General features: G+C 38.5%; 1 protein-coding gene across 2 annotated transcripts in view; it reads right to left on the bottom strand.

Moving 5' to 3' along the window:
* The window catches only part of SKAP1 (src kinase associated phosphoprotein 1), a 296,312-nt gene that overhangs the window by 225,132 nt on the left and 46,151 nt on the right, over positions 1-25,029 (bottom strand). For both annotated transcript variants that reach the window (XM_020870783.2, XM_070479337.1), the window contains exon 2: positions 24,307-24,412. In XM_020870783.2, the coding sequence (XP_020726442.1) occupies positions 24,307-24,412 (106 nt within the window). The remainder of the gene's footprint in view (positions 1-24,306; positions 24,413-25,029) is intronic.

Here is a 25,029-nt window from a genome sequence, read left to right as displayed (position 1 = left end):
TCTAGGTGAGTGATCACACCATTGTGAATATCTGGGTGGTGAAGATCTTTTTTGTACAGTTCTTCTGTGTATTCTTGCCACCTCTTCTTAATATCTTCTGCTTCTGTTAGGTCCATTCCATTTCTGTCCTTTATCGAACCCATCCTTGCATGAGATATTCCCTTATATCTCTAATTTTCTTGAAGAGATCTCTAGTCTTTCCCATTCTTTTGTTTTCCTCTATTTCTTTGCATTGATCGCTGAGGAAGGCTTTCTTTTCTCTCCTGGCTATTCTTTGGAACTCTGCATTCAGATGGGAATATCTTTCCTTTTCTCCTTTGCTTTTTGCTTCTCTTCTTTTCACAGCTATCTGTAAGGCCTCCTCAGACAACCATTTTGCCTTTTTGCATTTCTTTTCCATGGGGATGGTCTTGATCCCTGTCTCCTGTACAGTGTCACGAACCTCCGTCCAATGATACAATGACACTATCACTGTCCCCATCTTACAGATGAGGAAACTAAGACTCAGGATGGTCAAACAGATTGACCAGGACCGTGCAGCTATCAGTGGCAGAGCCAAGATCTGTACCTGGGTCTGCTGGGTAACAGCATTTCTACTGGCTGTAATGCAGAAAACAAGTCTAGTACTAAGAGAAGTTAGAACTGTTTTGTCAGACAGCCTAGTATCAGGGAGAGTCTTTAATTTGGAGTGAACTATGGATTCAACTATTTGAGCTTTGGGAAATTCATAAACTCCCTAAAATTATAGGTGCAAAGTAATGTGTGTTTTCTTTTTCCTTGAAAAAGAGTCCATGAACTCCATTAGATTTCAAAAAAATGTCACTAACTCTCCTCCTCCAAAATGATAAACAGGATTAGATGAGTAGGGTTAGATGAAAGGATTATAATGGCATCATAAACCTAGCTATGCAGAAAGGCTAAAATCTGTAATCTAGAACATCTAGATGAAAATCTTTTACAACTAAAGCATTAAGAGTGTTGTTTTACTTGTGACCTACAGAAATTTAAGACCCATCATACATTCCCTGTCTTGGTAAAAAAAATCAAATCTCTTCTTGATGACTTACAGATGTCCAGTTTTGAACTTCAGTTTTTCGTACAAAAACAGTGGTGTCTTCTAAAGGGGTAGGTTCTCTGTAATACTCAATGTCCAGAGACTATTTCCCTCTTGATCATCTCTGTTCCCTGGTAATGGCTGTCTCCAAACAAACTGCAAAGACTACTGCTAAAGTGTTATCCTGGCATTAGAAATGGCATCTCAGAATTCAGATGGACACCTGGTTGAGCAGGGCTTCAGTAGTAAGTTAACAAGGCTAGGAAAACCCTTGCATTTGACCTTGAGTAGTGAGGCACATGATAAATACTGATTATACCCAAGGAAATGACTTTTCTGAACAATGCTAATAGTCTATACACTGAATATTTCCTATAACCTCTTCTCTCATTTAGGAAGAGTCAGCTGATTTTGAATTTTCTTTCCACTACCAGTATTCCAACAGAAGGAATGGGCAAGGGGCAAAGGTAATAGGGCATGACACCCAAGAACACAAATGGGAAAAGAGCACCATCTGGTGGAAGTCTCTGATGGAGCATCAGAGGACTGGGACCCAGGGGTGGGGGTGTCCGACTCTTTGTGATCCCATGGACTGTAGCCTGCCAGGCTCCTCTGTCCATGGGATTCTCCAGGCAAGAATACTGGAGTGGGTTGTCATTCCCTTCTCCAGGGGATCTTCCCAACTCAGGGATCAAACCTGGGTCTTCCACATTGCAGGCAGATTCTTTACTGGTTGGGCCACCAGGGGTGGGGGTACCAGCCTTAGAAACAGTTGAGCGAAACGGGAGGGTCCCTGGGAGTGGTGCCCCCTTTAGTCCCTGTTCCTTCAAGCCATCAAAAGTACAAGAACTAGTATCTACCTACAGGAAGCTTACAATCTTTTCTAAAATATAAGATACACATGAAGAGAATACACATGAAAAGATAGTCAATTTAAGATAGTAAGTTACAAACACACACTATGGTAACAAAAAAAAAAAAGATATGCAGATGATACCACTCTGATGGCAGAAAGTGAAGAGGAACTAAAGAGCCTCTTGATGAGGGTGAATGAGAAGAGTGGAAAAAGCTGACCTGAAAACACAACATTGAAAAAACTAAGATCATGGCATCTGGTCCCATCATCATGGCCAACAGAAGGGGAAAAAGTAGAAGCAGTGACAGATTTTATTTTCTTGGGCTCCAAAGTCACTATAGAGAGTGACTGCAGCCATGAAATTAAAAGATGCTTGTTCCTTGGAAAGAAAATTATCACAAATCTGGACAGCATATTAAAAAGCAGAGACATCACTTTGCCAAAAAAGGTCTGTATAGTCAAAGCTATGGTTTTTCCAAAAGTCATGTACAAATGTGAGAGTTTGGCCATAAAGAAGCTTGAGTGCCGAAGAATTGATGCTTTTCGAATTATGCTGCTGAAGACTTGAGAGTCCTTTGGACTGCAAAGAGATCCAACATTCATACTTTGGTTGCCTGATGTGAAGAGCTGACTCTCTGGAAAAGATCGTGATGCTGGGAAAGACTGAAGGCAAAAGGAGAAGGGGTGGCAGAGGACGGGGCTTCCCTGGTGGCTCAGCTGGTAAAGAATCTGCCTGCAATGCAGAGACCTGGGTTTGATCCCTGGGTTGGGAGGATCCCCAGATGAGATGGTTAGACAGCATCACTGACTCAATGGATGTGAATTTGAGCAAACTCCAGAAGACAGGAGAGGACACAGGAGCCTGGCATGCTGTAGTCCACAAGGTCACAAACAGTCAGACACAACTTAGCAACTGAACAACAACAATGGTAACAACAGATGATAAGTACATAACTCATGTAATAGAAGGAGCTGTCATAAAAAAGTCTTGGATTATTTGGGGGGAGGTAATAGTTCTGTGATCTTGAGTCTATGTCCACAAATTTTAGAAATTTTAGAAACCCTAGAAGACAGCACCACAAAGTTCTCTTACAAAATACAATGGTCACAATTAAACTTGTATTAAATAATAAACAAGTAACATTATCTGATTTGATTTGATTTGATAGTATAACCCATGACTAAAATAAGTTTTTTAGAAGTCTATTAGCAGATAATAAAAAAGAAATAATATAAAATAAATTCATTCAATAAAATCCTATTCACCGCTAAGAGCCTTCTGTAACACAATCACTACATGAAATCCCTGCTATGACATTAACAGTAAAATCTAGGAGCTCAATGATTGTGCCCTTTCACTGAAACACTGGAAACCTACATTCTAATATTTAATCCCCTGTGTTCTAGCATTAACACTGCAAATTGTGGTTGCTATGCAATCCCCCTACTTCCTACATGTAACAGACAACCAAATATGACTCAATGAACTAATAAAGAAAAATGCTAGCTAGCTGTGTTGTGGCAAAATGAAAGACACTAAATGTCAGGTCAGAGTTAAAATTTCTTTTCCTTTGTGTAGAAAAAAGGGAACTGAAGGGTTCATTGGTCGGTTGGTTTGCTTGTTTTGAAGGATAGGGAATAATGTCTATTGTGATCAAATCCAGCAGAAATGTGCAGCCTGGATGGGAGAGAGAGGAGCAAATCAGTTTAGGAAGCTGCTGGAGAGCAAGAGAAGGGACAAAAGGTTTCAGAAGGAAAGTCAGAGATGTCTTTTGATACCAAACCTGTGTTTTGAGAGCGAAAACAAGGCAGAACTCACAAAGAACTCTAGCTGATTATCATATTTTAATCTGTACTATCTTTAGCTCTTGCCCTGCCATTTTTGTTACCACTGGTACTTAGAACCTAATTTATTTTATTTTTTGCTTGCTTCAGGTTAATAGCTACTCTTAGACCACAGAGACTCCTAGTTATCTGATTGATGAATAACTAGATGACAACTAGTTATAATAACTAGATGACTGTGACTGTGGACCATATACTCCCTGAATTTTACAGCTAGAAGGACATCGAAGGTCATTTAACTCAGCCCCTGACTGTATAGATGAGAAAAACGAAACATGAGGAGGTTATCTGATTGTACCATAAGAGTTTAAAAATCCACATTGTAGAGCCACGACAGTTTATCTTGTGCAAAATCAGAAACAGAATCAAAATGTGATATTCATTTGAAAATTCCTTTGGTATTTTTCTTGTTGTGAACATGGTCACTTTATTCACCTGAGCTCAAATATTACATAAAATTTTTAAGCTGGACTAGTTCCTGGGGCTCCTCCAGGCAGCGTGAATTTGTGAACATTAACATGTCAACAAACCCTTTATATCTCAAGTTATGAACACTGCATTCAATCTCTCAAACAGTAAAAATTCTCCACTATTTGCCAGACACTCCATGAGGGTCTGAGAGCAGAGAAAGCCTGAACTGTGGGCCAGTTTGGCTGGAATAATGCAAAATTGTGCAAAAGTGGTGTGAGTGACCTAAAACACACACAAGGTAAAAATTGGGGCCAGCAGAATCTAGGTCTGGCTAATCCCAGAATCCGTTTTACTTCCTGAAGATGAGAGTTTCTGGGGGTGGACTTTGGGTCGGATTGAGGGAAGATGCCTGGAGGGGAGAGCCACAGAGAGGCCGGGCCCAGGATGCAGAGAGAAGCCAGGCAGAGGGGCCAGGTGTTCAGAGCAGGTGGCAGAGGCCCACAGCAGATGTTGGGGTGGGTGGGCGGGGGGGAGGCAGGACAGGATTGTGAATGGGTTCCAACCTGAAAGTCTTTATCTTGTGAAATAGACTATGATGCCGAGCAAGAGTGAGAGGTGATATGATAAGGTAAAGGCAGCTACAGACCTTAGAGGGAATGCTGAGGAAAATGTAAGAAGCTGTTGATACAGAGCATGTGAAGGAACTGCCAGGCACCACTAAGGGGTCAGCTGAGGCTGGAGACTAAGACTTACTGTGGCGGCGAGCCAACTGTGTCATTTTTCTCCAGCACTAATTAGCTGCTCAGGTGTAAAATCAGAAAAGGTGGACAGCTGAATCGACCCAAATTTAGAATTTTTCTAGGCTTGTGGGATAAAAAGACAAGAGAGTAAGAGAAGACTGGAGGAGCATGCCATGGAACTCAGGCTGGCCAGGGAAGAAACCAAAGGCCAAAGACTTGACTATGCTGTCCGTACATATAAAATACTTTTAACAATCAAATATTAAAATAGTCAATATTTAATATTTAACTAAAATATTCAAAAATAAGAGACACAATTATTCTACTCTTCTCTCTCAGGACTGTTCTTTGCCCCAAAGTTCCAAACCTCTCCTATCTCATGTTTCCTGTTTCAGTGGCCAACATCTCCATCCACACAACTGAAGCTTAGGAGTCATCTTCTATCTCGTTCCCTATTCTATGTATATCCCATCAATCACCAAGACCTGGAGATTCTATCTTCTTCATTTATTTTTAATCTATCTCCTCTCCCTCACTATGGGCACTGAATTCACTCAAGTCCTCAAAATACCTCACCCAGATCAATATAACCATGTTCAAAGTGGTCTACCTGCCACTTTGCTCCTCTCTGAGCAATTCCCGTCAGTGCTGCTGGAGAAGGAAGTGCAGCGACTGTGAAGAGCGAAGGCTCTGCAGATAAGCCTAGGTTGGAGTTCTAGCACCTTCATCTTCTAGCTGGGAGACTGTAGCTGCTGTCTCAGTTTCTTCATCTTTAAAATAGAAATAATAACCGTATCTGTCACGTATCATTCTTGGGAGGATTAACTGAGATAATATACATAAAGAACTGAGCATTACGCCTGGCACTTGGCAGCCTTCAGTAAACCTCAATTGTTATGTCATTCAGTCAGTTCACTTGCTCAGCCATGTCCGACCCTCTGTGACCCCATGGACTGCAGCACACCAGGCCTCCCTGTCCATCACCAACTCCTGGAGTTTACTCAAACTCATGTCCATTGAGTTGGTGATGCCATCCAACCATCTCATCCTCTGTCATCCCCTTCTCCTCCTGCCTTCAGTCTTTCCCAGCATCAGGGCCTTTTCAAATGAGTCAGTTCTTCACATCAGGTGGCCAAGTTTTGGAGTTTCAGCTTCAGCATCTGTCCTTCCAATGAATATTCAGGACTGATCTCCTTTAAGATGGACTGGTTGGATCTCCCTGTAGTCCAAAGGACTCTCAAGAGTCTTCTCCAACATCATGGTTCAAAAGCATCAATTCTTCAGCGCTCAGCTTTCTTTATAGTCCAACTCTCACATCCATACATGGCTACTGGAAAAACCATAGCCTTGACTAGACAGACGTTTGTTGGCAAAATAATGTCTCTGTTTTTAATAGGCTGAATAGGTTGGTCAAAAGTTTTCTTCCAAGGAGTAAGTGTCTTTTAATTTCATGACTGCAGTCACCATCTGAAGTGATTTTGGAGCCCCCAAAAATAAAGTCTGCCACTGTTTCCACTGTTTCTCCATCTATTTGCCATGAAGTGATGGGACTGGAGGCCATGATCTTACTTTTCTGAATGTTGAGCTTAAGCCAACTTTTTCACTCTCCTCTTTCACTTTCATCAAGAGGCTCTTTAGTTCTTCATTTTCTGCCATAAGGGTGATGGATGCATATCTGAAGTTACTGATATTTCTCCTGGCAATCTTGATTCCAGCTTGTGCTTCATCCAGCCAAGTTTCTCATGATGTACTCTGAATATAAGTTAAATATGCAGGGTCACAATATATAGCCTTGATGTTTTCCTATTTGGAAACAGTCTGTTGTTCCAATTCCAGTTCTAACTGTTGACTTGCATACAGATTTCTCAAGAGGCAGGTCAGGTGGTCTGGTATTCCCATCTCTTTCAGAATTTTCCACAGTTTATTGTGATCCACACAGTAAAAGGCTTTGGCATAGTCAGTAAAGCAGTGGTGGTGGTGGTGGTTTAGTCGCTAAGTCATGCCTGACTCTTACAACTCCAAGGACTGTAGCCTGTCAGGCTCCTCTGTCCATGGGATTTTCCAGGCAAGAATACTGGAGCAGATTGCCATTTCCTTCTCTGGGGGATCTTCCCGACCCAGGAATCGAACCCCAGTCTCCTGCATTGCAGGCAGTTTCTTCACTGACTGAGCTATGAGGAAAGCCCCTCATAGCTCTTTCATAAAGCAGAAATAGATGTTTCTCTGGAACTCTCTTGCTTTTTTGATGATCCAGCGGATGTTGGCAATTTGATCTCTGATTCTTCTGCCTTTTCCAAAACCAGCTTTAACATCTGGAAGTTCATGGCTCAGGCCACCGTTGAAGCCTGGCTTGGAGGATTTTGAGCATTACTTTGCTAGCATGTGAGATGAGTGCACTTGTGTGGTAGTTTGAGCATTCTTTGGCATTGCCTTTCTTTGGGATTGGAATGAAAACTGACCTTTTCCAGTCCTGTTGCCACTGTTGAGTTATCCAAATTTGCTGGCATAATAAGTGCAGCACTTTCACAGCATCATCCTTTAGGATTTGAAACAGCTCTACTGGAATTTCATCACCTCTACTAGCTTTGTTCATAGTGATGCTTCCTAAGGCCCACTTAACTTCACATTCCAAGAGGTCTGACTCTAGGTGAGTGATCATACCATTGTGATTATCTGGGTTGTGAAGGTCTTTTTTGTACAGTTCTTCTGTGTATTCTTGCCACCTCTTCTTAATATCTTCTGGTTCTGTTAGGTCCATACCATTTCTGTCCTTTATTGAACCCAGCTTTGCATGAAATGTTCCATTAGTGCCATCATTATTCTAACCACCTAACAACACACAAACCAAATCTTATCATTCCCCTGCTTGAAATCCTTCAGTGGCTTACCCCCGTCTGGCCCTCCCCTCCTCAGCTCACACTCCTGCTCTTACACATCACAGCTCTGTCTGCTGGCACACTTTTCTCTTCAGGTCCCTCCCTCTACTAGCAAACCCCTGATGGCCCGTGGGGCTTAGTCCAGTCTCCTGCGTTAGGTGCTCCCCTATGCGCTCCCCTTAGCAGCACCTGTATGCTGCACCACAAGCTTCTTGTCTCTTTATGTTCCCGAGCCCTCAAGGGGCAGTAGCACAGACCTTGCTCAGTAAGTGAATGGAGGTGAGAAGCAGAAGAGCTGTCTGTGTTAGGCATGACTAGAGCACTGCGTATATTTCAGGGCGGCGGGGACAAGGCTGAAGAGGCAGGCAGAAGGCAAGGCTTTCTAAGCAATGCTACAGAGTGTAGATTTTATCCCAAATTCTTATTGGGAATTTATCCCAAATTCTCCCTATCTTTAGGGAGAAGTGCCCTCCTTTTCCTCTAAATTACTCGCACAAAGGTAAGAGGGGGAAGAAGAGAAATCAAAGGAAGGAAAGAAAATGAAGAAGAGAAAGATAAAAATAAGTAAGCTTAGTTAAGCTAAAACATCCAAATGAAGAAGTTTTTCACCCAAAGCCTGGCTTCAAAGACTAACTACATAATGACCGGCAAAAATAGACTTCAAAAGACACAACCAAATATACATCACAGTGGCAAGAATCCAATATATAAATATAATCAATTTGTTTCCTCATTAAAAGCCTTCATGAAGAAAATGATTTAATACAAATGCTAAAGCTACTGACACAGATTAATCGAAAAATAACAACAGAATTCTAATTAAAGACATAATATTATTTCACTCATTCATACTAAAACAAAATTTGGACAAATATATAAAAACAGAATCTAGAAAGCATCCTTCTATGGTAACCACTCTAAGAGCTACAGTGAATTACTGAAATAAAAAAAAAACAACTCCTATCCTTAAGTGTACACTTTCTTCCAACTAAGAACTGAGATGTAAAAAAAAAAAAAGAATTGAGATGTACACAAAAATTCAGAAATCATTTTTAAATTATTCCACAGTTTGGCCCTCAACTTGACTTTTTTCTAATTGTACAAGATTCTATACTAAAATATCATTCCTCCCCATTTATTTCTTTGTACAGTATCTATAGCAGTCACAGTTAAACCCTTATATAAGGTACTCAATTATCCAAATCATGAAAGTAGGCAACTGGCTTAGATCTAAAGGCTAACGACTATGTGACCAGTTCTACTGCTGTATCAATACAGGTCAAGGGTCACCAGCAGTTCAACCACAACAACGAGTCAATCTCAGGACTTACCTGACCCATCCTGGGGCCAGGACTTCTGGTTCTGTCCCACATTAAGGGATTCCCCAGCATCAAAAATGTCTCCAGATGTTGCCAGGCCACAGGAAAGCACTTAAGACAGCAGGCAAACATCAGGACAAGGAAAGGACCGAGACTATTTATTCTGACCATATCTCCCTCCCTCATCCTAGGAGCTAATTAGGTTGAAATGTTGTCAGCTACTGGCTGGCCCTAAGCCCTGCTGGAAGATCTTCCTGTCAATCAAACCCAGTCATATTGGGAGACCCTCCTAACCACTCAAACCAACAGCCTACTCATACTTCCCAGTCAAATCCTTCTTCCTTTGTCCCCCTTAATGTTAAAATTCAGTTTAAAACCAAAATAGCTACTTATCTAAACAAAAATGGTATCTTCTAATAAAGATTTCTACACCTACTTGTATGATTTTAAGAATCTCCTGGAACCCTAATTGAAACACAAATTCCCCAGGGTCCACACCAGACCTAGTAAATTAGAATGTCCAGGTTAGTGACCTAGAAGTCTGTGTTTTTAACAAGATCCCCAGGTAATTCATATGATGGGGCAAGTTTGTAGAACACCATTAAGGACATGGGTATTTCATAAATGGTTGCCTGTTAAGGGAATTATAAACAGGCAGCCCCCAGTTCAAGTATAGACTGTATTCCAAAATTCATTTTGGTTGTTTGGCTCTGGAAATGCATTTTCCTAATGAAACAAAGTAATAGATAGTGTTAAATTTTCTGCATCTGCTTTAAAAAAAATTAAATCTTGTTTACAAATCTGAAATATAGTAAACACAATCTTTAATTTATCAACCAACCACATTTCAAAAGTTGAAGCACAATGTTGGCCATTTAGAATGTATTTTCCCACTGACATAAAGTTCTAAAAAGTGGTTATATTATCTGGTTATCCATAAAAGCTTGTGAAGCTCATAATAAACTAAAGGCAGCTATGGAATCAAGGATATAAATATGAGCTCAAAGCAAGAGATACTGGGAAGAAAGAAACATCTGTATTCCTTTTCTGGGCATGCATAGAGAATAAACATAGGCAACCTTTGAGAGTATTATCCCTCTTCTCTCCCTTTGCAACCATCCTCTGCCTTCCAGAGGCCTCAGCCCAGGGACTCATATGATATCCATAATTCCCTACTAAAGCATCAGCTTACCCATCCCTGTCCCATGCTTTACTCTCTTCAGTCATGGACCTCTTCTCCACAAATCCAGTAAAAATTCCCATTTCCAGGATTTGATTCCATCTTATCTTTTCAGCTATGTATCTCATTACTTCCTTATACCTAATCAACAGAATTATCATTTGGTTCCCAATGATGGCTAAACTTTTATCTCTTCTGTTTCTTTGTGTGCTATCTTTGTGTGCAATACATCTGACCAAAAATCCATCCCTTTCAAACCCAAGACCAAGCCATGATGACATTTCATCCATGAAGATTTCTTATTTCTATATCCTTTTTATCTTTCTCATTAGGTTGTAAATTTCTTGGGAATATCTATTGGGTACCTACAATGTAACATGCCTTGTATTAAGCACTTTTATATGCATAACAACAATCCTACAAGGTGAGTGTATTGTATAATTATTCAGTTTACCTGGTTCAAAAACAACAAGTTATAGGAGGACTGGAAACTGTCATATAATCACCACATAAATGCTTTGCACATAGTAGATGCTCAATAAATATTTGCTGCATGAATGAAGTAGCATTATTCATTTATGAAGAAATCAAGCCTCAGTAAGAGTGCTGGCCAAACAATCATCCTGCCTTGGTTCAAATCCCAGTTCCAAACCCTAACAGCTGTTAGAACTTGAGCAAGTTCTCTGAACCTCAGTATTCTCATCTGCTAACTGGGGATTATTATAGTATTCAGCTCACACCTGTTGTGAGGGATAAATGAGGAAATGGGTGTAAAGTCCTCCAACACTGGGCCTGGCACATGGTAACTGTGTGATGAATGTTAGCTGTGACTGTAACTCTTCAGTTACAGAGGCAAGAGTTTCTAAAGCCCTCATTCTTTCTGAAGAAAAGGATCCTCTGTTAATTTTACAACCCTCAGTGTACCTAGCACTGTGTGTTGCCCATAACAGAGGTTCAACAAACTTATTGAATTTCCTCAGCACAATCATCTTAACCAAAAGTTAGAAGAAAACCATTCAATAGGGCTAGTGCACATCAAAGTACTCTGGCATGTAGAGTTTGAATGATTTTTAATTTCTCCCTTTTATCTATTTGTATTTTCTAAATCTCTACAGTGAACATGTAAATCTTAAATCACTGATATCAGAGCCCTTATCCCTCCAGGTGAATTTATATTTGTAAAAGAGGACTATGCACCTAAACGAATCTCTAAATGGTGAAAATCCAGGTATGTAACAAGTTGAAACCAAACATTTCAGACTGTCTAGAGAAGATACCCATGCATGGTGGGCTCTGTGCTAGCTCTGTTCATCAGTTTGGCCGCTTACTGGCCCAAGAACTTCTTGAAAAACAGGGATATATCTTCTCTGACACTGTTTTGATCACCTGGCATTGTGCCCAACAAAGAGTAAACAAATAGCCAATACATATTTGTTAAGTAAATTAACTGCTTCCGGCTTGTAATCCTCACCCTTGCTTTTAGTTAATTCCATTTCTCTTCATGACCAACATGAAAATCAATCATGGTGACTGATGTTTTGAGAAGGAAGTGAATGGTTTACTCAAGCACCATCACTTTGGAAAGCTAGTCTCACAAATACAAATGTTTCACTAAATAGCCACACAGAGTGTAGATAATCCTTTTCTAATGAGGGATTCATCCTGTGTCAGTTCAGTGCAGCTCAAAAAGATAAAATCTAAGAAACAGGCATTCCTAGTCAACAATTAGATACCTCATCTAATGAAGACCTTGAGAATGAACTTCCTTTATTAAAAAAAAAACAACTTATTTTAGAAAAGTCATAAATTACTAAAAGGACTGCTGTATTTCATATGGCTCAAAAATAATCTTACTTTTGTGTATGTATGCGCACACATGCTTAGTTACATAGTAAAAAAAAAAAAAAAACCTCCAAATACATCTATTTATTTGAATAGAAGTGACCCAAGGCTACAATTAAAGCCCAATTTCCTCTATCCACATCTCTTTTCCCTGCAGTGCCAACTCCTATCCCACCTGGAAATAAATACTCTTTGGTTTTTAAATCCCTGCTTCTTTTTGTTCCCTGCCTCTTTTTGAAACAGGAAAGGCTCTGATATCAGTGATTTAAGATTTATACATTCACTGTAGAGATTTAGAAAATACAAATAGATAAAAAGGAGAAATTAAAAATCATTCAAACTCTACATGCCAGAAATTACTATCATTAACATTTTGGTATATTTTTTCAGATATTTTTCTGAAAAAAAAAAGTTAAACCATTTCTTCATATATAGTATATCTTATCATTCCATATCAATATATCTTCTTCTATAGCACATATGATTAAATTGTCTTCTTTTTAATCTCCCTTTCAACAGAATGGAGAAGCAGAATAAACTGGAACAGGGAGAAGCCTGAGGCAGAGAATCAGAAAAGAGAATTGTACAAAACTCTGAATAAGAATTCATGAGAGCTAAAATTTAGCCAGTGAGAAAGAGAATAGAAGGGAGAAGACAGATTTAGGATGAAGAATCAATAGGCTTGTTGATGGTTTGGGGAGTAAAGAGAGAGGAGTCAGGAGTGACTTCCAGGATTCTGCCTAGGGGGTCAGGACCTAGTGAAAGCAGAAATAGACTTTAGGGGTAAGCAGAATATAAAATAATGAGTTCAGTCTGGACACTCAATCAGATATGATTCTTCTGGCTACAAAATAACAGAAAATCTGACTGACAGAGGCTTAAGAAAGTACAAGTTTATTTTTCCTTCAAAACAAAAAGTCTGAAGACTGGTGATTCTAGGCGTGATGCAGGGTCCCAATAATGGCATGAAGAACCTAGGTTCTTCCCTTATTTCTGCTCTAACACCTCAGAGCAGAGTAATGTCTTACAGTGGCTACTGCATTTCAGTGCTTTATTTTGGCCTCCCAAGCATAAGATTTGGAGAAGGAAATGGCAACCCACTCCAGTATTCTTGCCTGGAGAAGCCCATGGATGGAGAAGACTGATAGGCTACAGTCCATGGGGTCGCAAAGAGTCAGACAGGACTGAACGACTTCACTTTCTTTTCTTAAGCATAAGATTGTCATGTGAGAAGCTATCAGAAGTCTTCTCACATTTCTTTGGCCAAAACTGCATCTTATGCAAACTCTAGACCAACCACTGGCAAAACAGAATGGCTTTCAGACCATAAGTCCTTTCTTGGGAAGGTGGGATGCTGTTGTCAAGGAAGAATGGAGGGTGGCTGCTAGGGAGGCATACAGCAGGGTCTGTCCCAGCTTTGCAAGTTTGAGATATCTATAAGATAGTCTATAAGACACCCAAAAGGAGCTGTCCAATATGCTGTATAGTGTCTTGGAGAGAGAATTGCAGTTGAGCTGCAGAACTAGGAGTCATCCATGCTCTAGGGAAGTTATAGAATTAGGGGGCATGCATGCAACTGCTTACAAAGAATGTGATGAGAAAGAGGCAAGCCTGAGAGACAGCAGTGAAGAGGGCAGGGTAGAAAAACAAGCTTAAGCTAAAGCCCAAACTAAGAGTATAAGTACAAGGAAGAAGGATAACCAGGAGAGACTACTATTATGGGGACCAATAGAGGGAGAGAGTTTTTATTTGCTTGTTTGTTTTTACTTTTTGAGGAAAAGCAAGTTGTTAATATCATCACATGCTGCAGATACACCAAATAAGACAAGGATTGAACAGTGTCACCTGGATGATGCAATCAGCAAGTTACTGGTACTTTGGCAAGAATACCTTGATAGGAGCAGAGACTAGATTATAGGGGACTGAAGAGTGGCCAGAGAAGAAGAAGCCAGAAATGGCTAGCCTAGGCTTCTATTTCAAGAAGTGTGTCTGTTGAAAAAAGAGAGAGAGAGAGATACAGGACAGTAGCCAGAGAGGGAATCACTGTGTAAGATGTAATGTTTTTCTTAATATTAGGAGGGATTTGAACATATTTATATGATGAATAGAGAGATGTAATTAGGAGGGAAAAGCTAAATTTGAGAGAGAAGGTCTCTGGGGGGCAGTGGTTACAGCAGAGTGAAAACGACAAGTATGAGTCATAGCCTCAGTCCTCAAGTAGCAGAGGGGACACTGTGAACTCAAACGATGACAGAGAACTGTAAAACCATGTAGGCAAATCTCAGAAGGGAAGAGGTTTGGCAAAAGATTGAACAGTAAAAGTCTAGAAATGACAAGCAAGGAGCATGAAGGATGCCAACAGCACTTCTGGAAAATGAGCAAGTTCTATTTAAGATAGCTGCAAGCAAAACAGTATCCTGAAGAAGAGTCATGTTTTACTTGGGCAGGGATGGAAAAAAGAGGTTGAGGACATCATGGAGTTGGATTATACTAGAACATGGATTCTAGGAAACACAGGGGAAAGGGTTAGAAAAGAAGTCCTCAAAAAAGATGAAAGATGGTGGAAACAAGGAAGTGCAAAGCTTTATAGGAAAGATGATAACCAAAGGCAGAGGGCTTATGATGGATCATGTCTGGACTAACTGGCATCCATGCTCCAACAGAACTCCAACACGTGGGCAGCAGCCCTGTAACCTTATGCCACAGAATGTTAGAGAAATGTCATCACAGGAGACGTTTAAAGAGATGGATGCTATCTTTACAGATGGCTCTGTAATTCCTAATGCTCAATAAAAAGAATGTGTTTTATCTTTGGACAAGAATATGTGGGGCTGGCTACCGAATAGTAAATTTCAAAATATAGAGGGTCTCTTGTTCTAATATTTAGCCAAGGACCAGGTAACACATTTATAACAGTTTTCCATTCATTCAACTCACATTATTGAGCTCATATCATATGCCAGTACTGTGATAGATCGTTTTTTAAAAAACAAACATCCACGTCTTTAAGAAGTTTATAATCTCTGAAAGTATGTCTTCTGAGTTCTAAGAAACTGAATTTAAAATGAACTTAAAAGTATGTGGTAGAGCAGAGATTCTCAAATGTTTATATGCATACAAATAACCTTGGGATCTTATTAACATGCAGGTTCTGATTCAGTGGGTCTGATTCAATGGAGCCTGAGATTCTGCATTTTAAACAACTTTCCAGGTGATGTTGATGTTGCTGGTCCATGGGTCACTCTTGAGTATCAAAAAGCTAGGACTCTAGCAAAAAGGATTTCTTGCTTTACCTTTTCTATTTATACTGACCTATAAGGTCCTAAATTTTTTCCTCTTTTCCTTGTTAACTCTCCTACCCATCTGTTCTTTCTAATAAAAAGAGAGGTTACGGTAGAAAAACTTACCAAAAGCTTGCTCTTCTATTAGCTACAAAAGCAACTATTAGCTATACAGACCGCTGTCGTGAACATGTCAATCATCTGTCTCATGTGATTACATATTTTTGTGGAATCCCTACTATTTCAAACAGGGCACCTAGATATTCAGTAAAAGAATAAACAGACTGGGAGCAGCAATTAATTCCAGTTATGCCATATGGCAGTATAGAACACTGGCTGGAACCTGAAAACTCAATTTCACAAGAGTCTTACTTATTCTGAATTTTAATCATTATAGGATCAGCAAACATATGCCTACCAACTTGCTCCATTTACACAAAATTCTAAAGAATAATCACACTGCATACTCAAAAAATGATTGGTTTTTCCCAAATGGACTTAAAATTTCTCTTCTACTGGATTCTCAAAATCAAGTAGCTGCTGTCAGCTCCAGTTTAATCTCTCTTTCAAACAATATCTTCAAACAGTACTTTTAACAAATAGTATTGCTTGCTTTCTTACCATCTTCATTGTCAGCTCACAGTATAATTTTGCACAAGTATAATTTTCTCCAGTTCTGGATTCCTCATCTTTGGGGCTGGCTCAGCTGCTGACCCTCCTGTCCCTGTGAACTCCCTCCGTCGTGCCTGTCACTGCTGAGACACCCATCCCACCACATTCTCTCCATTTCACCTCTCTCCAGAATGGAGACATTATCATTTCTAACACATACTCCATCGCCTGTCCTATTAGACCTAAGATACTTTCATCTCCTGTACATCTCATAATTTCAAGATAAGGACAGAAAAATCAGTTCTTGTTCTGTGAACTTTTGTCTCTGGTGCTTGAGAGACTATCCTGATATCCCCTGAACATGTTTTAGTGATAACATTTACTGCACCAGGGCCAAAATGATTTTCTGCCACTTTCAATTCTAGTTCAATAAAAGAATAAGAGCTTTGTTTCTAACCTCTGTCATTTTTAATACCATAAAATGATTTAAAAAATGTAAAATTGAGTTCCATTTCCTACTGGACTACCAATCTCATATTAGCTTTCCTTTTATCAAATTTATGAGAAAAGTCAGAAATTGCCTTTCTTTAAAAAAGATCAAAATCTCGGGATCTCCTGGGCAGCATGCTTGAATTGAATTTGAGCTCTCAATAATTGCTAGCCTGGAAGTCTTAAAGAAGTATAAAAGTTAGATACTTAAAGTTAGTTATGTCAGAAATAACAAACTGGAGGATTATCCTTTAGACTACTATCATCCAGAAATAATAAGGTTATTCTTAGAAAATTATCATCCTAAAAATATCACAGACATACTTATTACATTTCCAACTTGAGGAAGTCTATGGTTTTCTGAAACCACAGTATGAATGAAGTCCATGGTTTCTGAACTGCAAGGTGAAACAAATGTTTTTTTGCAACGTCATATTATGCAATGTTTCAGATATGCATAAAAGGTAAACAAACACCTATATATGTGTATACTCATAATCTAGATGCTATGATTCACATTTTGTTATATCTGCTCTGTCACTTATCCATCCATCTATCCATCTTGCTTTTGATGCATTCCAAAATAATGCAGATGTTGCTAGACTCTAGATGCATATATAATTAACTAAACTTCAATATTTATTTACAGTTCCTTTAAACCAATAAGCTTTTGAAAGATGCCAATTCTTTTTTTAAATAATGGCTTGCTTAAGTAAACTATGCAACCAATTAGAAATCCTACATTCTAAATCCTAATCTTTTATTAATTCTCTTACTTTGAGTAATATCACATATCTTAGTTTTATCATCAACAAAAAAACAAAGGTTCTTGGTAGACATGATAGGAGGTCTTGATTATCAAATCACAAAATGAACATTGTGGTTATGGTAGAATCCAGAAAAGAGAGACACTCCCTTAATATAACTGAGATATAGCTATTGGAGATTATGTGGGCATAAAGTTTTTTATAAATTATAATAACTCAACAAGGTTCACAAACTCAAGAGGGAACTTGAGTGTGAGCATTTAATCATAACGCATCAGTCAGTCAGTCAGTTCAGTCGCTCAGTCGTGTCCTACTCCTTGCGACCCCATGAATCGCAGCACGCCAGGCCTCCCTGTCCATCACAAACTCCTGGAGTTCACTCAAACTCATGCCCATCGAGTCAGTGATGCCATCCAGCCATCTCATCCTCTGTCATCCCCTTCTCCTCCTGCCCCCAATCCCTCCCAGCATCAGGGTCTTTTCCAATGAGTCAACTCTTCGCATGAGGTGGCCAAAGTATTGGAGTTTCAGCTTCAGCATCAGTCCTTCCAATGAACACACAGGACTTATCTCCTTCAGGATGGACTGGTTGGATCTCCCTGCAGTCCAAGGGACTCTCAAGAGTCTTCTCCAACACCACAGTTCACTATATATCTACGATAAAACAACTTGATTATTGAGGACTGAGTCACTCCAAGTGGGAATTTCATAACAAGGCACTAGCATCAAACTGGAATTTTCTTGGCTTTGTGAAGCCGTAGCTGGCTTATAAACTCCTTATTAATTAACTAGAGTAAGAACAGTCACAGGGATAGCTACCCCTTCCTTTATGAGCTGTTTATTCCCCTACACTGATTTTTTTTTTTCTTTTAGAAGATTGGCCTGGAAGGGGCATTCTTTGAAGCCTGAAGAATCAAAGCTGCTGCAAAGCACTGCTGAGAGTTTCGAAAGAATTATGAAGAAACTACATTGGACCTGAGGCAATAGGCTGAAATCTCCCTAAACAGGTCAGCAGTTGGTCTGCAAAATATTCTCACTGCCAAGGAGGCGGTGACATCTTGTGTAAATCAAAAACTAAAACCCTGAGATATCTCATTTCCATTTTAAATGCATGGGGGTTAAATATGGATATCTAGCACTTGAGAAGTTCCTGTGGGATTGATTTTTTTTCCTGTCGTTTCTGAGCCCTTTGCTGGGCGTGATAAGAAAGACCGCATTTCATTATCAACCCTGCTAGTGCTGCACTTCAGGGAGACGAGATGAGGTAACACAGTTGGAGAGAAGACCCGGCTTCCAAAGGAGAAATGATTCACATGTTGTGATGACAAAAACCCACTTTAGGCCCAACTCATTTTCAACAGAATCATGAAATAAATTGAAATCCCAAGGAAATGAAATTTCCTGCATCATTTTGCAAATTAAAGAAAAAGAAAAATCATAGTGATACCATAAAATAAATCAAATTTTTGAGGTTTCAAGGTTTGGTTGGTAATGTTTGCATTTTTGTAACATTTGAAAAAACAATCCCAAATAACATTTTGGGGGAGGCAACTGAAAAAGAAAAACACAAGCTCATGGTTAGGTGAATCTTCAATTGAATCAGACAATGTTACAGAAAAAACATCAGAACAAAGACTTAGAATTCTGAGAGCTGACCCAGTGCTCTTGCATTTCTCTCCCCTTTGCTCTAATTTCAGTGTAACACAGGAAGTGGATATAGGATGGAACTACATCAGAAATAAGAGAAAACCAGCAAATTAGAGATAACTACAGCCAGGAGTGCCTCACGCCACAAGTTTCTAGAGATTCACAAATAGATGAATACAGAGAGGCGTTTTTTTTTCCACTGGCTTTTTATAAGCAGAAAAAATAGCACATGTTGGGACAAAAGACTAGATCCAGATCAAGTGAGATTTAAAATCAAGGCCAAAGCAAACACTGGTAAAATGAAGACCGTAATTTCATATAAATGATCTTTTCACACAATGTATGAATTAAGAGGACCCATTTATAGACAAATAGAAAAGCTTCTAGTATTAAAAAATTGATACTGAGAATTTTCTGAGATCTTTCAAGACAAATCCGTTTCAAGTAGATAATAGGAATGTGCCCAAGTAATAATGATGGCTATAATTCTATCAGAAGTAAAGCAAATTCAGAGACCTAACTATAGGACTAAAGAGTAGTGCTCAGCTTATTCTAATGGGTCAGTCCAACCTGAAGGGAGAAAGCTCAGTTATCTACCTGCTTCCCAGGTTTCATTTCAAAAGTCCTTTAACTCTTGCTAGAACATGTTATTCTGTTTAATGAGCTCAGTACTGGGAATGTTTAATAAAAATGTTTGAAAAAAGCAAGATAAAAAAAAACCCACTTACTAAAAAGTTATTGTCCATCAAAATTACTCATATAAAATATTTATGGGATGACCAAAGGGAGAGAGAGGCTTCTATCTACTAATACCACCAGAATAGCCCAGTGTAAAAGAAAACAAAAATAGATCAATTTAATCTTATAGCTGGTACCAAATCCAAGACATTTACTCAAGTGAAAAAATAAACAAAGTAATCATCATCATAAAATTAAAAAGGAGTCATACACTTCAAGGTTGCTTTGAAAGTAGAGGAGACGTTCTATGCAAGAACATATAATAAAATGATCTTCCTTTCCAGGTTAAGCCAAGAGACCAACAGCAAGTAATATTATATCAGTTTCACCTGTAGGACATTTCAGACTAAAAGAGCAACAAAAATAACCCTTTACTGCTCCCAGTAAGTATATCTCCAAAAATCTTTAACACAATTGTGAAATCTCAACATAGACTCACTAAATAACAGAAAACTAGTACAGGGATTTAGCAAATAATTGATAACTTGAGAGCCAGGAAGCTGTGAGTTTTTGTTTGCTTTCTTGGTTAAGGGTGAGAAACAGAGATAGGACTGGAAAAGGAAGAAATGAATTTTTAGACTTCAAGACGTGGTCAAATTATTGCTATGAGTTTGAAGCCTTTTCAGAGATCTTTTTAGATGGATTGCACTAGTACCTACTACCTTTTTTACTTCTGCATTGGCACTGAAACTCCAGTGAAAATAGCAAAGTGAACAGAAAGAGAAGATATGAACAAATATCTAAACTTGTAACACAAATGTACCAACAACACATTTCACATTTCTTCTCTTGATAAGCACACTTCATCTGAATGTTTTTTGTTTGGGGATTTTAAGCTCAATAACCAGCACTTAGGAAAAGTAAAATTCTCCATGTAATTAATGGTGATAATATTGGCAGCATATCACCTTGAATCTTGCTCTCAAGAGTTACATTGGACTAATTCTTTGTCTTTCTTCCTATAATACAAAGACACAAGAACAATATATTCTTAAACTAAATTCTGTTTTAAAGCTAAATCCATGGTAAGCTGACAAGAAAAACTTGAAGTTCCCAAGGAGAACTGGAATTATTTCTATGATATTTGTACTAACATATCATGTTTCATGCAGAGCTATATGCTAACCACCCACAATGAGACATGTTCAAGATATTCTTTCAGTCTGTACTTTAAAAGCACTGGTTTTGTGCCATAATCCTGTTACATAAAGTTATTTCTTTATTTCTTTCCATTTCAATATGCTATTAATCTACCTGTCTCTTTTTGGAACTCCTCTAAGTTTCACAAAAGAAAATAGTACTCCAAGTTTGTTTCCATTGGCTCTAGACTTCACTTCCAACAGTGAGCATAAATGACTAGCTGTTCCAAAATGAGCCGTGGAGAATTTATCCCTATCTCAGTAATAAAAATCTTCTATTTTTTTCACCCTTTCCCCCATTCTCAATGCATTCTTGCTGTTAGATGGCCTCCCCTGAATCAAACTTAAGAAATGCTCAACTGTTTCTGAAAATGCGTAAGAATGCCATCAAACGTCTGAGTATAGATCAAGTATGTTTCATTTCAGGTATCTCACAGCTGGCGCTGGTCCTGCAGTGACCACTGTAATAAAACAGGAGGAGCCTCTGCCTGGCTTTCATCCTAATCATTCTCTAAAGAGCTTGGTGAAAACTTGGACTCAGAATGTGAATGCTGTTAGTTTTAGGGAGAAGATTTAAATGAGGAGGCAGTTTGAAGAAGAGCCACGAACATCACAGCTCAGGACATCAAATACCACAACAGGACTTCATTTCCTTGGAATTACGCAAAGTGCCATCCGTTTTTTATTTTGTCTTATATGGAAAACATTATCCTTCATTGGTAATACTCTTAAGCCAAAAAACACCAATGAAGACAGAAATACAGATATGATTTTCAGTCTGGGAAGACAGAAAAGCTACTTGTATTGAAAAACAGATGAGCCCTTTGGAGGACATCCATGACTCAACACAACTATCATTTTCTGGGGTCAGTCACTCTAGGCAATAGAAAGGTGGCAAACAGCACATAACAGCTGTGATGAAGTCAGATGCTTTAATTTACAGCAAGTCCACAGTCATGGCAAACAGCACTGAATTCTGAGCCACCATAAAAATTACAGCCAAGCTCCTAGAGTTTACCAGGAATCAGTATTTTCCCGTCACTCCACTATCTTCTCAAGCAGCAGTGTTGAGGAAATAATTAAAAGAATTAAAGCAAAGACACAACAAAGATAGAATGGAAAGTTTTGGTGGGGGGGAGTATATGTATATATGGCATTTATATTTATCTAGTGTCTTTCCCAGATTGTCCTGCTAGAGATTTCTTACCCACCTTTGGCTCTAATGTGCCAAGTTAGTAGTTTTAGACAGATTCCTACCTCCCCCACAAATTTACCAAATCCCTAAAGTTTTACTGCTTTAATATGACTCAAGATAAAACTTTTAAAGTGGCTTTCATTAATTCTTTTGCTGTTACTTGGCTATTTTCCATATACACTTAGCTCTCAAGTTTGATGATTTACAAATTTCCTTTCATACCCAGCCTCTGGGAGAGATACAACTTCCACGCAAAAAAAAAGTAAATGTGACTGGCATTGTACAAGCTTTCAGTGCTCTCAAAGCAACTGGTACCAATACATATAAGTACATAACATCAACCAGCCATACATGGGGCCATACACGCAACGTGGCTGAAAAAGAAGATTCAGTAAGACAAGGGTTACATTATGGGATGATGATTGAATGGGTAAATTTAAGACAATTTCAAACAGCTTGCCAAAGGAAAGTCTTATTTTTCCATTTTCTTGTACAGTTTCTAATTTCTGGCTCCTCATTTCCTCCTGATCTGATAATTATGAAATTCTAAATAAAGTGTCATCTTTCTTACAACAAATCAATGAACAGAAAGCTCCCATCAACAATGCAGATGTTTCCTAAAACCCCTGCTGATTATTTCCTGAATGTCTGTCCCACAAACCACATAGCAAGTCCTTTGAGAACAAGGAACCCTCTCTACCTCATAATAAATACAGCTTCTATGTGTGTGTGCAAGGGTGTGTGTGTATGCGTGTGTGTATGCACTCAAAAAAGAGAACTAAGAAGTAATATGTAAGTGATAACAGTGAGATAACAGTGAGTCACCACAAAATCGCCTTTTATTATCAATTTCAGATTGAAATTCAGTCCTTTCAAGTGCTGTGCTGCAAATAAGGGAAAGGAGAATTCCTTTTCACTATATATTTGTCTCCATAGATGCAGTAAAATTATTTTTACATTCCTTACCACAGATTTATACCATTAACACCACCACATACACAATTATATTTTGGGTATCCCTCTCCCTATAATACAGTTTAAAATAATTCCATCTTTGTTCCTCATGCCATCCTTATAATAATCCTATAATATAAAGATCAGTTTTGTATTAAAAAAATTAAAAAATTCTTTAAGTTACTAACTGAGCCTTCAGATACACAACTAAGCCTACACTTATCTACTAATAAAAGTATAGGGAAGTTTGTTTTAAACACTCTTCCAACCTACCAAAAATTATAGATATTCTCACTTTTGCAAAAAGCTCTCATCTTTTGCATTCTGTTTGTTTCAATTATTCAGGGCAACCCAGGCTGATAATTACACAGTCCCCAGTTGCTGAGTAAAAGTGATGCTTAATTAGCCAGCAGGAAAGATCTATTAAGATCCAGCAGGGCATCTTGTGAAGTTCTCTCACATTCCTGGAGGGAATATATTCTGGCCATGCCCTTCTAAAGGATAAAACTCCTTGCTTCTAAGGAGGGGCAATGAGCTTTCTAAAGTACATGATAAGATCTGTCTGCCACACAAGTGAAATCCCAGGTACAACCCTGCTGATGCTCGTCCTTTACTAAGAGCACACAGTTCACACGTTTCAAATCACGTTGCCTCCGAGTCGAAAAAGACGTAAGCTGGTACTCACTTACCCCCAACTCTCTTTCAGTTACCACACTTCAAACAGGAAGTGGCTGGGAAATACACTGTAATGGAAATTTTTTATTTCTCCCTCCATCAAGCAAATGTATGCATCTGTCAGGTGCTCACATTCTAAAAGGCACAAACTAGGTGAGGGCCTTTAATTTAAAAAAAAACACTTAATGAGCATGATATTCCAATCAGTCTGAGATTAAGACATTTTACTAGGAAGAGAGAATCAACTGGATAAGTTTAGTTTAAGTTTTCTATTCGGGAAGGAGATGAGGATATAAAATCAGGACCAAAAGTCATAATGGAAATTATCTCATACTGCTTAACATCCTCTCTTTCAGTAATTTGGACAAGCATAAATATATAGCTTTTCACCCATTTTGCAAAAGTGTCCAATAAAGACTAACATAACAATCCAAAGCTAAAAGCAGAATAGCTCTTTTAACATACATAATTATCAAAATACTTCCATTGTGGTAAACTAACTACCCTACATACGCCTGCCTACCTTCAGTGCAATTCAGTAAACATTTAAAAGCCTCTGCCAAGTATAAAGAACTATAATAAGTGTGTCTTACTTTGATAATTTATATACAATTAAAGTAGATTTTGCTGATTATAAATTGCTTTAAACTTTATGAAGAAGAATAATGGAACCGATTTATACAAACCTAGCTTTGATTTGCTGCAAGCCCCGTAGAATATGGTCTCTGTTGTCCTTTGCACCAGCACTGAGGTTCTCATTCCGCAATCCTTCGGCCAGGAACTCCTCAGTATCTAAAAGAAAAGGAAAGCTGATCAACAGAAAAGAAAAAGTACTAAGACAGAAGGAAAAACATCTCAAGGATTAACAAATGGGTATAATTTTCTCTTTAAAAACTTTAAAGTTGCAGAATAAGGTGATTTAAGTAATGCCACAGAAGAGTATACTTCATAGTGGTTAAAATGGTAAAGCTTATGCTATGTATATTTTGCTTCTAGTGCTTGTAATATGAAACTGTGCTAGATATACTATCAAGATAATGTTATGAATTTATACCGTTGGGTTACATAAGCATATTAAAAATTTGTTTTACATTCTCACCACTCAACAACACCAAACAAAAAATCCTACATAGCCATAACCAGGACTTTTGATGGGGCATAAAGTTCTGGAAATAAAAATTTCACTAAGGACCACCATTAAATTCCAAGATGTATGTCATATCTACTGCATATGTCATTTAATAGGTTCCTCCAAGTTCCTCTGAAGGGTAAAGGATGAGAAGGTGAATTCAAAGGTAAAAAAATAAATGCTATCCAAAATTCAATTAATGTAATATGCCATATTAATAGGATAAAAGACAAAGACCATGTGATTGTTTCAACAGATGCAGAAAAAGCATTCGACAAAA

This window comes from Odocoileus virginianus, chromosome 17, assembly GCF_023699985.2.
Source record: "Odocoileus virginianus isolate 20LAN1187 ecotype Illinois chromosome 17, Ovbor_1.2, whole genome shotgun sequence".
NCBI classification, from domain to species: Eukaryota; Metazoa; Chordata; class Mammalia; order Artiodactyla; family Cervidae; genus Odocoileus; species Odocoileus virginianus.
Note: the sequence above shows the minus strand (reverse complement) of the source record. Positions and strands in the feature narration are given on the sequence as shown.